The sequence below is a fragment of the Oncorhynchus clarkii genome, chromosome 22 (genome assembly GCF_045791955.1).
Source record: "Oncorhynchus clarkii lewisi isolate Uvic-CL-2024 chromosome 22, UVic_Ocla_1.0, whole genome shotgun sequence".
NCBI lineage: Eukaryota > Metazoa > Chordata > Actinopteri > Salmoniformes > Salmonidae > Oncorhynchus > Oncorhynchus clarkii.
In genome coordinates, this window is record NC_092168.1 from 42,466,599 (window position 1) to 42,482,072 (window position 15,474).

The following is a 15,474-nucleotide window of genomic DNA, read 5'->3' on the forward strand; positions in this document are numbered from 1 at the left end:
TAAAGTTTTGTTCATTTTCGTTCTATTATCTATTAGATTTTGGCCCAATATGCCTGGCATATCACGTTCAATGAGCTTTCCGTTTTGATTGGGTTATTTAGCCTAAAAACCTTTAGGCCCACCTATAAAAAATATTGAGAAAAAAACAACTGTGCATCTCTGCGCAGCCTGCCAAGAGTGGCCACAGAGGTGTTTATTATCCCCAGTGGCTCTGCAAGTGTGGAGAGGATATTCTCCACTGCTGGCCTGCTCTCCAGGCACAATCGCATGAGCCTGAAGTCACAGACTGGACAAACTCGCGTTTCTAAAAATGAATTCAGAGGCACTAATTAGTAATTTTTCGTTTAATTTGTATTTAGGTCACAATTAAGTCACAATTTGTAGATAAATATGAATGAATTTGTCATTTCATGCAATTAAATGAAATGTTGAGCGCTGTATGTCCCTACTAGCCTATTGTGTCGCACAAAACACAATGTATATTTTTTTAGGCCTTGAAATAATGACCTATTTAGAGTGTTTATATGCTGTTTAAAATTACATGTAGCCTATTATTTATTTTTTATCTTAATCTAACTAGGAAAGTCAGTTAAGAACGAATTCTTATTTTCAATGACGGCCTAGGAACAGTGCGTTAACTGCCATGTTCAGGGAATCTCCTGCCATGCTCAGGGATTAGTTCTTGCAACCTTTCGGTTCCAAGCCCAACGCCCAACGCCCAACGCACTAGGCTACCTGCCACCGCAACTTGAATTGATGTGGGCTTCCTACAGTCACATTTTCATGTTTATTCAAATACTTTAATTCAAATTCATATGGTTTGGTGTCAATACTTAAAAACCATATGGTACGTCCAGTTAGTCACAAAAATAGATGGGTGTTGGTTAAATTGTGATTTTAATGAATGGAGCGAATTTGGAGCTGCAGTTTTTTCCTGCGCTGAGTGGTTTTTAGCGGAGCGGTTAGAAAGGCCAAGAGAGAAGAGTTTCCAACCCCGCAACTCCGCTCACATGCTCTGGCCAGGATATAGATGGGGTCTCTAAGTGATTTTGGCTGATAACCTGGAAACTAATGTCGTTCCACTTTGCCTTTTCTGAGAAATTAAGAGCACTAGGATGTCTGTTACTTCCTTGATCCTTTCCTTCAACAAGAATGTACTTGGTGCCATTGTTCACCAAACTATTGCTGATATTGCCACTATTTCTTATTTGAACGCATACCACCACCATGATACTAGCCACAGTATGTACCTTGGGAGACCATCCATCCATAAATCAATGATTTTTACTCCGGAATTCAAATGTTGAGGCTAGCATTTCCTGTATATTCCAGTATCACTATCTCAGTAAAACAATACACTATGGAGAATATTGTAGATAATGTACTTCTGGAAATAAGAAGAACATCCATGAAATGCTCAATTATTGATCAGGAATAATATTTCAGCAGTTTCTATTTTGTTTCATCTGCATTTTTCTCTTGATCTTTTCCTCACATTTTCATTATCTGCAGATTTCATCAAGTGAGTCCATTAGTACAGTTTAACATTACACCTTGGCAACACTCTAGACCACGCATCTGGGAAGTTTAAGGTTATTGAGCAAACTTTAACGGTCAACTGTCTTCTGTATTGACTAGCGCCGTAAAATGAGATTTTCAAACTAAGTAAACGAACACACTTGCCCTTGGTGAATGCAGCGAATTTAGTGACTTGGTGACTTAGTGCACTTTCTCCACCTGAGTTAGAAACTTTGACTTATATTTATGGCAGATATAACATTTCTAGCTAGCATCTTTGTAATTTAACATCTCATGTTTGAACAGTACTACAAAACACCTTGAATGCAAAGGACACGGCAGTCTTTGCTAATGTACTGTGTTGGGTGGCTGTTTCCAGTGGGTACAACGACATCAGCAAGAGAGAGCAGATGGATCCTCTCCACACTTCCAACAACACCCTCTGCTTCCAACCAGAGCAGAGCACAAATGACGAATGGGTTTATTAATGTTTGACTATTGTGAAGATCAAATGAAATCACGTCCATAGCCATCTCTCTGATTATGTGGCTGGTACTCAGGGTACCATGTTATTATATTCAGTATTAGGTCTTTCAATTTCTATTGCAGTAGAACAGTCATTCACTAATAACCATTGCAGGCATTGTGAAATGAGTCACTGTCATTAGTTCTACACACCACTGCAACAACAAACTTAATTTTCTCTATCCATTAGTCAATGATCAACCAACAAATCACAACTAATCAGCCTTTCAATAAATCAATAAGTCAATCTAAACATAAAAGTTATGTATTAACTCCTTGAAATGAGAAAAAACATTTTCAGATCAGTAGAGTTGATTTAACACTAAAGCCTGCTTATTGTATTTTAGAACGGAACAAACACGTGCTGATTTTCGGGCTTTTTGGATGCAAGTACTTTTTACTCTGTCTCGTTAAATGTTCAATTTGCTCCAACCTTGGAGACTTGAAAGAAAGTATACATTTTTCATGGGGCACTTGTCAAGTGAAAATGATGTTGAACCTGGGGCCGTATTTTGTTTGCCTGAGAAAGGTGTCAAATATGGCCCTTGTAATCACTTTAGTGTAGAACTCATAGCAGTAGGGTCATCAGACAATGTTTTTCCCAAACCTAGCTCAAATTCTAGACGTCGGATTAAAACGAGGCTACAGCGTCCATAAGGTGACCGACCATTAGATCAATTTGGACTAAACACGTTTTTAGATGCAACAGTTTTTATTAAATTCACATTTTATTACTCTCAAGTGCACATTTCGGCCAGATAATAAACGATGCGCTACCTTTTTTTAGCATTTCTGACAATGCTAACATATTTTCAGCCAAATCTAAACAGCTCGAGTGCAACAGTAGCAGCTAGCTAGTAGAAGGCTAGCAGCTTTAGCTAGCTAACACCAGTTGGATGAGAAGCAAAAGGAAAGTAGCTAGCTAAGTAGGTATATTTTGCTACCGAAGGTTTCTCATATGTCTGTGGAAACTGCTGACTTGTACACTTGTGTGTAATCAGAGCACAAACAAATACATTAGTGAACATCCTTGGCTGCTATTATTGCCAGTTAAATACACCAAACTTTGGGAAAACTGCCACGCAGTGAGAAGGTTTAAATCCTAAGCAACCTGCAAACACATTGTTAGAAGTACAGTAGACCAACATCGCTACTGTAGTAGGACAAAACCTTGTGCTAGAAGCCATTGGTAGAGCATGTGTGGAGTAGGCATTGTGGTGCTCATGTGAATTTCCTTTCTCTTTCAGCTTCATACAGTACCAATGCTTACTTCTCATTTAAACTTTTTTTTTATATATATATATACATTTGAGAGGACTGTCTCATTCTATGTCCAAAAGGTGGCCAATAAAATCTAAACTGTGATAATAGAAGATATTACTGCTTATAGATGAATGGAGGGATTACAGCAATATGGAAGCATAGGGGAACAGTGTGTGTGTGTGTGTGTGTGTGTGTGTGTGTGTGTGTGTGTGTGTGTGTGTGTGTGTGTGTGTGTGTGTGTGTGTGTGTGTGTGTGTGTGTGTGTGTGTGTGTGTGTGTGTGTGTGTGTGTGTGTGTGTGCGTGTGTGTGTGTGAAAAGACCTGTTGTGTTGAAGGTATTTTCTTCACAATTGTGTTACCTTGAAATTAATGACTCTGAGCTTATATCTCCCCACCTACCATTTCGTAAACAGTCTTTGCCCATAGATCACAATATTGTTTTTCATTATCATCCAAAAAGGAAATCTGTTTCTAGATACGATAATAGAGACAGTAATCACTGCAAGACAGGATGTTATTCACCGCTGTGGTAATTTGGTGACCGCCTGTGGGCAATCACTGAGGGTAGAAGTAAATAAACTGAGAGAAGAGAAAAATGCCTGTGTTTCTTTGTAGCGTCTCTGTAGTCTATGGAGTCTGAACATTTAAAACACACAGCCTTTGGCACAATATCTTGAGAGAAACTGCAATATTAAGCCAAACAAGTTGGTAGACGTAGTTTTGAAGTATGAAGTTTTCATTTGAGCCAGGTCTGCTAGCAGCTTGGTATTCACTGTAAAGGAAAACTGTTATTTTTTACAGTATTTTGGGGGTATTAGCAACAGTAAAATACTCTGAAATGTCTTACTCTAGCATACTGTAAATTATGGTGCATTGTGAGAAAATGTTGTTGGTGGTTAAAAAATTGCTTAATTTCGAATTGTACTGTAATTCCACCCCACAGAATACCATACCGTATCTTTGGAGCACCAAAAACCCTAGTGAGTGCATGATATTGTTGTTTCTGGTAAAGAAGAGTCCCCCTTGCCCCCTCCCCAGTCCCTCTCCCCTCCCAGCCCCTCTCCAGTCCCTCTCCCCTCCGCAGTCCCTTTCCCCTCCTCACTCCCTCTCCCCTCCCCAGTCTCTCTCTCTCCCCATTCCCTCACTCCTCCCCAGTCCCTCTGAAATATTTTGCAACCTTCAAAAACTGTCATAACTAATGCAAAATATGTAAATCTTGCTATACCATTGCTAAATCGTGCAGAATGTGCAAACATAAACTCAAATTGATTAAAGGCTTTTATGAGAGAGAGTTAGAGAGAGAGAGCGAGAGAGAGAGAGAGAGAGAGGGAGACGCACCGATGTGACGGAGCATTGGCAGCAACAGCAGCAGAGAAAGCGCACTAGGAAAGGATGTTGTGCGCGCGCTGGCAGACCTGCCTCTTGATGGTTCTGTAGTTAAGAGGTAAAGTCGAAGCAGCTGGAATTATACCACACTGCACGGAGGCACCATCGGAGTTATTTTCACTCAAAGACTGAGGATATACAGAAGCCTGGATATCTGTGGCGAGCAAGGTGGAAATGTCATCTCTGGCCATCGCCTTCAATCTCACCGTGCTCGGCGTCCTCAGTACTGCGCTGGCGGCCAGTCATTGTAAGTAACTTGACAAAACTACAACATATATTGTAAAAAGAGAGTTGGTTCTGTTTTCTAAGTTTGTATGGTCGTTTTTTTTCTGGCAATTCTAAATCAGCAGAAATGTCAATAATGCCACGTCCGCCCCCAACATACTGTATGACTGACTACTCAGTCACACAAGCTTCAGAGCGGTTTTCCATAACGTGCCGTTGTCTCTACAATTGCAGTGTATTTAAACGGATTATTCGAGCATTTGTGGACGACTTATCGATTGTTCAGATCAATTAATATCCTACACTTCATGTTCTTCGGAGACATGTTGTGAAACATGCCAATTTGAATGGACATGACATGTGTCGCATAGATCCATCTTTCTCACATTGGTAGTGAACATAGTTCTCTATTAACGGATCTGTGGGCCTACATTTGAATTTAAGTTTTGAACAGCACTTTTCTACCTCTGGATTTGTGAAGCCCTTGCAAAAACGCAGCAATGTTTCTGTTTTTTTTTGTAGGCTACGGTTTATTTTAGGGACCGCACTAGAGCACAATACATGTGCGCTATACCTACTACCTGTAATGTGAACCCAATTCGACTGGACGGCTATGCTGCCAGAGAAGCACATGCAGCATACCATGCTTGTCAAGCGCAAATACTGTATGTAGGCTACAATCGGTGTTAGAATGTTTCCGCTGTCACTAGAGGTCAGAATTAGCTTTGAACAGAGGATACAATTGATCATTTTGAAGTGGAATGATACAGTTCTGAACACTACTGTATGTTCTCAAAGCTAAGAAAAGTATGACATGTTCCCTCATCTAAACAGTATAGTGTACAGTATGCCAGAACCTCACTTAAACAGCATATAGTACAACATGAAAGAGCCTCATCTAAACAGTATACTGTACAGCAGTATTTTCCAATCTTCCTCCTCAAGTACCCCGACAGCACATCTTTTTGTTGTGGCCTCGAACAAGCACACCTGATTCTACTTCATCATCAAGTCCTTGCTACAGCAACAAAAATGTGTACTGTTGGGGTACTTGAGGACTGGAGTTGAAAATACTGCTGTACAATATGACAGACGTCACCAAAGAGTTGTCAACATAAAAGGTTCAGTATTCAGTAGAAATAATATCAATTCATAATTCATAGCTTATTTCAGACTTGATAAATAAATGCAATTAAATTAGTAATCAATTTCTGATATTGATTTGGTAGCACTGGAGTTCTAAATCCCTTTAATGTTTCTGTGCAATTCTTTGAAACCTTTTTTCAAACAGGGAGATGTTGTCTAAATGGCATTATTGAATGCAATATAACCTTGTTTAAGGTTAAGGAAAATACTGCTGTGTATTGAGCTTTGCTGCTAATGTTAGTGCCTGGCACCTGTTTAGCTATACGGACACGACTAGTGCCCAAATTGATGACGGCTGTCACGCAGCAAGAGTCAAGTGGAGTCGTACGGATTTGCTTCAGTCAGTCATCCTGATGAGCCCTTCCCAGCTAGCTAGTTCAGTCAGTCGTCTTGATGAGCCCTTCCCAGCTAGCTAGTTCAGTCAGTCGTCTTGATGAGCCCTTCCCAGCTAGCTAGTTCAGTCAGTCGTCTTGATGAGCCCTTCCCAGCTAGCTAGTTCAGTAAGTCGTCCCGATGAGCCCTTCCCAGCTAGCTAGTTCAGTAAGTCGTCTTGATGAGCCCTTCCCAGCTAGCTAGTTCAGTCAGTCGTCTTGATGAGCCCTTCCCAGCTAGCTAGTTCAGTCAGTCGTCTTGATGAGCCCTTCCCAGCTAGCTAGTTCAGTCAGTCGTCTTGATGAGCCCTTCCCAGCTAGCTAGTTCAGTCAGTCATCTTGATGAGCCCTTCCCAGCTAGCTAGTTCAGTCAGTCATCTTGATGAGCCCTTCCCAGCTAGCTAGTTCAGTCAGTCGTCTTGATGAGCCCTTCCCAGCTAGCTAGTTCAGTAAGTCGTCCCGATGAGCCCTTCCCAGCTAGCTAGTTCAGTAAGTCGTCTTGATGAGCCCTTCCCAGCTAGCTAGTTCAGTCAGTCGTCTTGATGAGCCCTTCCCAGCTAGCTAGCTAAGGCTTGTAGCTAAAAAGTAGAAACTTCAAAGAGATTTTGAAACTTGTGAGTGTTCAGAATCATTCAATTTTTAATTGTAATTGTAATTGTAATTTCTATTTTTTTAAAACTAAAATGTAGACGTTAATGCCATAGTTGTACATTTTGGGTGAGAATCAGTACAATAAATGTGCTTTAGCTGTCACCTTGGCCTGAGATTGGCTACACTATCTAGCTACTTCCCTTTCCTTACTGGCCTTATAGTGTAGTCAATATCTAGCTACTTCCCTTTTCTTACTGGCCTTATATTGACTACACTATCTAGCTACTTCCATTTCCTTACTGGCCTCATTGACTACACTATCTAGCTACTTCCCTTTCCTTACTGACCTTATATTGACTACACTATCTAGCTACTTCCCTTTCCTTACTGGCCTTATAGTGTAGTCAATATCTAGCTACTTCCCTTTTCTTACTGGCCTTATATTGACTACACTATCTATCTACTTCCCTTTCCTTACTGGCCTCATATTGACTACACTATCTAGCTACTTCTCTTTCCTTACTGGCCTTATATTGACTACACTATCTAGCTACTTCTCTTTCCTTACTGGGGAGCAAAGCACACTGGCCTTTGTTGTTGTGTCCCCATTGAGCAGTAGACTATATCACAGTGAATCTCTCCCCATTGAGCAGAAGACTGTATCACGGTGAAACTCTCCCCATTGAGCAGTAGACTATATCACAGTGAATTTCTCCCCATTGAGCATTAGACTATATCACGGTGAATCTCTCCCCATTGAGCAGTAGACTGTATCACGGTGAATCTCTCCCCATTGAGCAGTATACTGTATCACAGTGAAACTCCCCATTGAGCAGTAGATTGTATTGCGGTGACACCCAGATGAGTACCAACATTACAATTTTTCTTCTCGTTTCGGCTGCTATCCTACTATCAAAAATATAATCAAATGGGATGGAACAAATTGGCCACATTAGCTACTGCCGGAGACACGTGACAGACTAGAGCTGCCTGGTTTGAAGCAACTTGTCGGCAACCACCTCGATACAACACCATTGTACTGGTCATTCACATTTAGTTTGCAGCGGCCTGTTGTTACGTTAGCTAATTGGCATGTCACGGTGACATCCAGATGGTGACCAATATTACTTTCTCCCTCGTCCATCGAAATAAACATCACTTTATTTTACAAGTCTTAACTAGCGCCATGCTGCTGTTGTTGCCAGCTAGCCAGCACAAACTAGCTAGCTGGGATTGAAGGCATCATCAGCAGCAGTTGAATGTCAGACAGTAACTGTGTTGCTGTTGCTCTCCGTGGTGCTGGAAGGCATCCTGGGGGGGGGTGACTACAGTGTTAGTGCCTCAGTTTGACCGGCCAGCTGCTCTCCTCTGTTAGGGTCAGTCTTATCAAGTTAAGCTTCTGTTGAACGGTCCTCCTCCCAGGCAGTGCTCTGATCATTATGGGTCATTCTCACTATCCTTCTCCCCAAATTTGAAACCTCAAAACTCAAGGAAAGGAATGAACTCAACTCAGCACAGAATGCTTAAAAGACTGATGGATCTGATATGAAAATGTCCATGTCTTGGTCAGTGCTTCTTACAGGGTGTTATACTTACAGTAGGTTATACTTACAGGGTGTTATACTTAAAGTATGTAATACTTACAGTAGGTTATACTTGGAGTATGTTATACTGACAGGATGTAATACTTACAGGGTATTAAACTTACAGTAGGTTTAACTTACAATATCTTATAATTACAGGGTGTTATACTTACAGGGTATTATACTTACAGTAGATTATACTGTAAGTAGGTTATACTTACAGGGTGTTATACTTACAGTAGGTTGTACTTATAGTCTGTTTTACTTACAGTAGGTTATACTTACAGTAGATTATACTTACAGGGTGTTATAATTACAGGATGTTATACTTACAGGGTGTTATACTTACAGTAGGTTATACTTACAAGGTGTTATACTTACAGTAGGTTATACTGTAAGTAGGTTATACTTACAGGGTGTTATACTTACAGTAGGTTGTACTTATAGTCTGTTTTACTTACAGTAGGTTATACTTACAGCAGGTTATACTTACAGTATGTTATAATTACAGGGTGTTATACTTACAGGGTGTTATACTTACAGTAGGTTATACTTATAGTCTGTTATACTTACAGTAGATTATACTTACAGGGTGTTATACTTAAATTATGTTATATTTAAAGTAGGTTATACTTACAGGGTGTTATACTTACAGGGTGTTATACTTACAGTATGTTATATTTACAGGGTGTTATATTTACATGGTGTTATACTTACAGTAGGTTATACTTACAGTATGTTATAATTACAGGGTATTATACTTAGAGGGTTTTATAGTTACAGGGTGTTCTACTTACATGGTGTTATACTTACAGTAGGTTATACTTAAATATGTTATACTTAAAGTAGGTTATACTTACAGTAGATTATACTTACAGGGTGTTATACTTAGACTGTTATACTTACAGTAGGTTATACTTACAGTAGGTTATACTTATAGTCTGTTATACTTACTTTCTGTTATATTACAGTAGGTTATACTTAAAGTATGTTTTACTTAAAGTATGTTATACTTACAGTAGGTTATACTTACAGTAGGTCAACTTACAGTAGGTTATACTTACATGGTGTTATACTTACAGTTGGTTATACTTACAGTAAGTTATATTTACATTGTTTTATACTTATATGGTGTTATACTTACAGTAGGTTATACGTACATGGTGTTATACTTACAGTAGGTTATACTTACACGGTGTTATACTTACATTGTGTTATACTTACAGTAGGTTATACTTACAGTAGGTTATACGTACATGGTGGTATACTTACAATAGGCTATACTTGCAGGGTTTTATACTTATAGGGTGTTATACTTACAGTCTGTTATATTACAGTAAGTTATAATTAAAGTATGTTATACTTACAGTAGGTTAACTTACATGGTGTTATACTTACAGGGTGTTATACTTATAGTAGGTTATACTTGTAGTAGGTTATACTTATAGTAGGTTATACTTATAGTAGGTTATAATTACAGGGTGTTATACTTACAGTAGGTTGTACTTACAGTAGGTTATACTTCCAGTAGGTTACACTTTCAAGGTGTTATACTTACAGGGTATTATACTTACATGGTGTTATCCCTACATTGGATTAAATTTACAGTCTGTTATACTTACATCAGGTTATACATACAGTATATACATATAGTATGTTATACTTACAGTAGGTTATACTTACAGGGTGTTATACTTACAGGGTGTTACACTTACAGTAGGTTATACTTACAGTAGGTTATACTTACAGGGTGTTATAGTTACAGGGTGTTATACTTGCAGTAGATTATACTTACAGTAGGTTATACTTACAGTAGGTTATACTTACAGTAGGTTATACTTAAAGTCTGTTATTCTTATAGTAGGTTGTACTTACAAGGTGATATACTTACAAGATGATATACTTACAGGGTGTTATACTTACAGGGTGTTATATTACAGGGTGTTATATTACAGGGTGTTATTTTTATGAGGTGTTATATGACAGGGTGTTATACCTTTAGGGTGTTTTACTTCGTGGTGCAATATGACAGGATGTTATACTTACAGGGTGTTATACTTACAGGGTGTTATACTTACAGGGTGTTATTCTTACAGGGTGTTATATTACAGGGTGTATATTACAGGGTGTATATTACAGGGTGTTATATTACAGGGTGTTAATTTACAGGGTGTATATTACAGGGTGTTATTTTGCAGGGTGTCATACTGACAGGGTGTTATCATACGGGGTGTTATGTTACAGGGTGTTATACTTACAGGATGTTATATTATGGGGTGTAATGTTACAGGGTGTTATATTTACAGGGTGTTATATTACGGGGTGTTATGTCATAGGATGTCTAACAGATGACAAAAATAGAACACTCACTTTACTGTTTACCCTTTCTCTGTGTGTGTGTGTGAGTTACTGACTGGTTGCATGCATGCATGGGTACTGTTGGTGTGCATTTGTGTGTGGCTAATTTAATTTCATGGCCTAACAGTTCAATGACCTCGTACATCAGTTGTGATAACTCCTGATCTTCTCATCCTGTAGTTAAAGGATTTGGTCTTGAGTCAACTATCTGCATCGGCCTGAAGCATGAAACGTGACATTTCCATTCAATCACCTTTTGTTCTAGCAATTAAGGATTCATAAGTAGCACAAGATGGTTTACTGTTCGTTTCTGTATTTAGTTTATAAAGTTATAAATAGGTATAGCAAATGTCTAAAAGACATAACATAGATAGTGATTTCCAGTAAAACACTTCTTCCACAATGAACCATTTGACCATGTGCACGCACTGTACGGTCTGTTGATCTGCCAATCATTCATGCATTTTGGCTCCGAAGATTTGTTTTTCTTCCTCATGTTCGTCGGAAGCCAAAAGATTCAGTGGTGGTTGTAATCCGTTACAGGAAAACATTTCCACCCAATGTCCGTGAAGTAATCCAATTTCCTCGATTGGTAAAGGCTGACTTTTCTTCTTACTTTTGTAGCACACCGTTTGGCTAAACTAGTGAAAAGGGTTAGGGTTAGGTTTAGGATTAAGGGTTAAGGGTTAGGGGTTAGGGTAAGGGTTAGGTTTAGGGTTAGGGTTAGGTTTAGGATTAAGGGTTAGGTTTAGGGTTAGGGGTTAGGTTTAGGGTACACTCTTTGGCTAACCCAGTGAAAAGGGTTAGGTTTATGGTTAGGGGTTAGGTTTAGGGTCAGGGGTTAGGTTTATGATTAGGGGTTAGGTTTAGGGTTAGGGGTTAGGTTTAGGGTACACTTTTTGGCTAACCTAGTGAAAGGGTTTATGGTTAGGTTTAGGGATTAGGGTTAGGTTTAGAGGTTAAGGGTTGGGGTTATGGGTTAGTGGTAGAGTTAGCGCTTAGGGTTAGCGTACACTGTTTGGCCAACCTAGTGAAAGGGGTAGGGTTAGGGGTTAGGGTTAGGGGTTGGGGTTATGGGTTCGGGGTTAGAGTTAGCGGTTAGGAGTTAGGGTTAGGGTACACTGTTTGGCCAACCTAGTGAAAATGGTTAGTTTTAGGGGTTAGGTTTAGGATTAGGTTTAGGGTTAGTGGTTAGGTTGAGGGGTTAGGGTTAGGGTACGCTGTTTGGCCAACCTAGTGAAAAGGGTTAGGGTTAGGTTTAGGGTTAGAGGTTGGGGTTATGGGATAGGGGTTAGAGTTAGCGGTTAGGGTTAGGATTTAGGGTTAAGGTACACTGTTTGGCCATCCTAGTGAAAAGGGTTAGGTTTGGGATTAGGTTTAGGGTTAGGGTTAGGTTTAGGGGTTAGGATTAGGGGTTAGGGGTTAGCAGTTAGGGTTAGGGTTAGGGTAGGTTAATATTGTTTCTAAAATGATCGTCTGACTGTTTATCTATGACCATGAAGTGACTAAGATATTAAAATATACAAGGGATCAAGGGATAGATGCTTATATAGTACACACATATATATATATATATATATATAACATAATTATAAACACATATATAAGTGGTTAGGTTAAGGTTAGGGGTTAGAGTTTGTTTTAGGTCTAGGGTTAAGGTTCATTTTAGGGTTAGGGTATGTTGTTTGGCCAACCTAGTTAAAAGGGTTAGGGTTAAATTTAAGGTTGGGAGTTAGGTTAGGGGTTAGGTTTAGGGTACACTCTTTGGCTAACCCAGTGAAAAGGGTTAGGGTTAGGGGTTAGGTTTAGGGTGTAATTTTTTTGCCACTGAAATATCACATGAATACACATTAGACATGCCAAAATGTATAGAATTGCAAGAAAATGTGCTTTAAAACTGCAACATTTTCTTTGCGCCCAATGAAAAAATGTGTAGAATTGCAGGAAATAAGCATTAAACCTAAATTCTTTCCACCAACAAGAGGGCTGTGAACAGTTTGTGTCTTGAACAGTGAAATAACATTGAAATAATAATTCCAAGCCGTTTATGTAGAGAGAGAGAGAGAGAGAGAGAGAGAGAGAGAGAGAGAGAGAGAGAGAGAGAGAGAGAGAGAGAGAGAGAGAACTGTGGTTGTGATAGAAGCAAGTTTATACTTTTGTGTAATGGGACTCTACATAGACTCTGTTGCTTTGGTATATTTGGTATTTTTTTAGGATCCCCATTAGCTGTTGCAAAAGCAGCAGTTACTCTTCCTGCGCTCCACACAAAACATGAAACATAATACAGAACATCAATAAACAAGAACAGCTCAAGGACAGAACCTCATATTTTGTTTTTAAAGGCACATGCAGCCTACAGTTGAAGTCTGAAGTTTACATACACCTTAGCCAAATACATTTAAACTCAGTTTTTCACAATTCCTGACATTTAACATTTAAAAATTCCCTGTCTTAGGTCAGTTAGGATCACCACTTTATTTTAAGAATGTGAAATGTCAGAATAATAGTAGGAGAATGATTTATTTCAGCTTTTATTTCTTTCATCACATTCCCAGTGGGTCAGAAGTTTACATACACTAAATTAGTATCTGGTAGCATTGCCTTTAAATTGTTAAACTTGGGTCAAACGTTTTGGGTAGCCTTCCACAAGCTTCCCACAATAAGTTGGGGGAATTTAGACCCATTCCTCCTGACAGAGCTGGTGTAAATGAAAATGGTGCCGGAAGAAATGGCAGCAGTTTTACGGGCGCCCAACCAATTGTGCTATTATGTGTTTTTATCCCGCGTTATTTGTAACTTATTTTGTACATAATGTTTCTGCAACCGTATCTTACGGCAAAAAAGAGCTTCTGGACATCAGGACAGAGATCACTCACCTCGGATTAGACAAAGATTTTTTGTTCAACAAACAAGACGCACAAGACATCCTCCAAACACCCGGCAGGGCCGACATCCCCGTTATTTGAAAGAGGAAGCGACGCAGGTACAGAGGACCTGCGGTCTGTGAATATCTGTAAACAACAGCTGGTGCACAAAATCTAAGGAAGATTTTGCTCGTCTGAATTAGAGTATATTGTGATAAATTGCAGGCCACACTACTTGCCTAGAGAATTTTCAGCTATACTTTTCGTGGCTGTTTATTTACCACCACAGGCAGATGCTGGCACTAAGACTATACTCAGTCAGCTGTACAAGAAAATAAGCAAATAGGGCTTGCAAACTATTACAGACTAAAGGGAAGCACAGCTGCGAGCTGCCCAGTGACACAAGCCTACCAGATGAGCTAAATCCCTTCTATGCTCGCTTCGAGGCAAGCAACACTGAGGCATGCATGAGAGCATCAGCTGTTCCAGGCGATTGTGTGATCACGCTCTCTGTAGCCGACGTGAGATTACTAGGACGTGTGCTCTGGGCATGTGCTGACCAAATGGCAGGTGTTTTCACTGACATTTTCAACATGTCCCTGATTGAGTCTGTAATACGAGCATGTTTCAAGCAGGCCACCATTGTCCCTGTGCCCGAGAACACAAAGGCAACCTGCCTAAATGACTACAGACCCGTAGCACTCACGTCTGTAGCCATGACGTGCTTTAAAAGTTTGGTAATGGCTCACATCAACACCATTATCCCAGAAACCCTAAACCCACTCCAATTTGCATACCGCCAAAACAGATCCACAGATGATGCAATCTCTATTGCACTCCACACTGCCCTTTCCCACCTGGACAAATGGAACACTTACCTGAGAATGCTATTCATTGACTACAGCTCAGCGTTCAACACCATATTACCCTCAAAGCTCATCACTAAGCTAAGGATCTTGGGACTAAACACCTCACTCTGCAACTGGATCCTGGACTTTCTGACGGGCCGCCCCCAGGTGGTGAGATTAGGTAGCAACACATCTGCCACGCTGATACTCAACACTGGAGCTCCCCAAGGGTGCGTGCTCAGTCCCCTCCTGTACTCCCTGCTCACCCACGACTGCATGGCCAGGCACGACACCAACACCATCGTTAAGTTTGCAGGCGACACAACAGTGGTAGGCCTGATCACCGACAATTACGAGACAGTCTATAGGGAGGAAGTCAGAGACCTGGCCGGGTGGTGCCAGAATAACAACCTATCCCTCAACGTAACCAAGACTAAGGAGATGATTGTGGACAACAGGAAAAGGAGGACCGAGCATGCCCCCATTCTCATCGACTGGGCTGTAGTGGAGCAGGTTGAGAGCTTCAAGTTCCTTGGTGTTCCACATCACCAACAAACTAGAATGGTCCAAACACACCAAGGCAGTCGTGAAGAGGGCACCACAAAGACTATTCCCCCTTAGGACACTAAAAATAATTGGCATTGGTCCTGAGATCCTCAAAAGGTTCTACACCTGCAACATCGAGAGCATGTTGCAGTCTATGACTGGTTGCATCACTGCCTGGTACTGCATTTGCTTGGCCTCCGACCGCAAGGCACTACAGAGGGTAGTGCGTACGGCCCAATACATCATTGGG

General features: G+C 40.2%; 1 protein-coding gene across 1 annotated transcript in view; it reads left to right on the forward strand.

Annotated features, from left to right (window-relative positions):
* The first annotated feature begins 4,753 nt into the window (after positions 1-4,753).
* The window catches only part of LOC139380931 (contactin-associated protein-like 5), a 131,699-nt gene continuing 120,978 nt past the window's right edge, over positions 4,754-15,474 (forward strand). Inside the window, exon 1 of the mRNA XM_071124100.1 lies at positions 4,754-4,939. Within this exon, the coding sequence (XP_070980201.1) occupies positions 4,867-4,939 (73 nt within the window). The 5' untranslated portion in view covers positions 4,754-4,866. The remainder of the gene's footprint in view (positions 4,940-15,474) is intronic.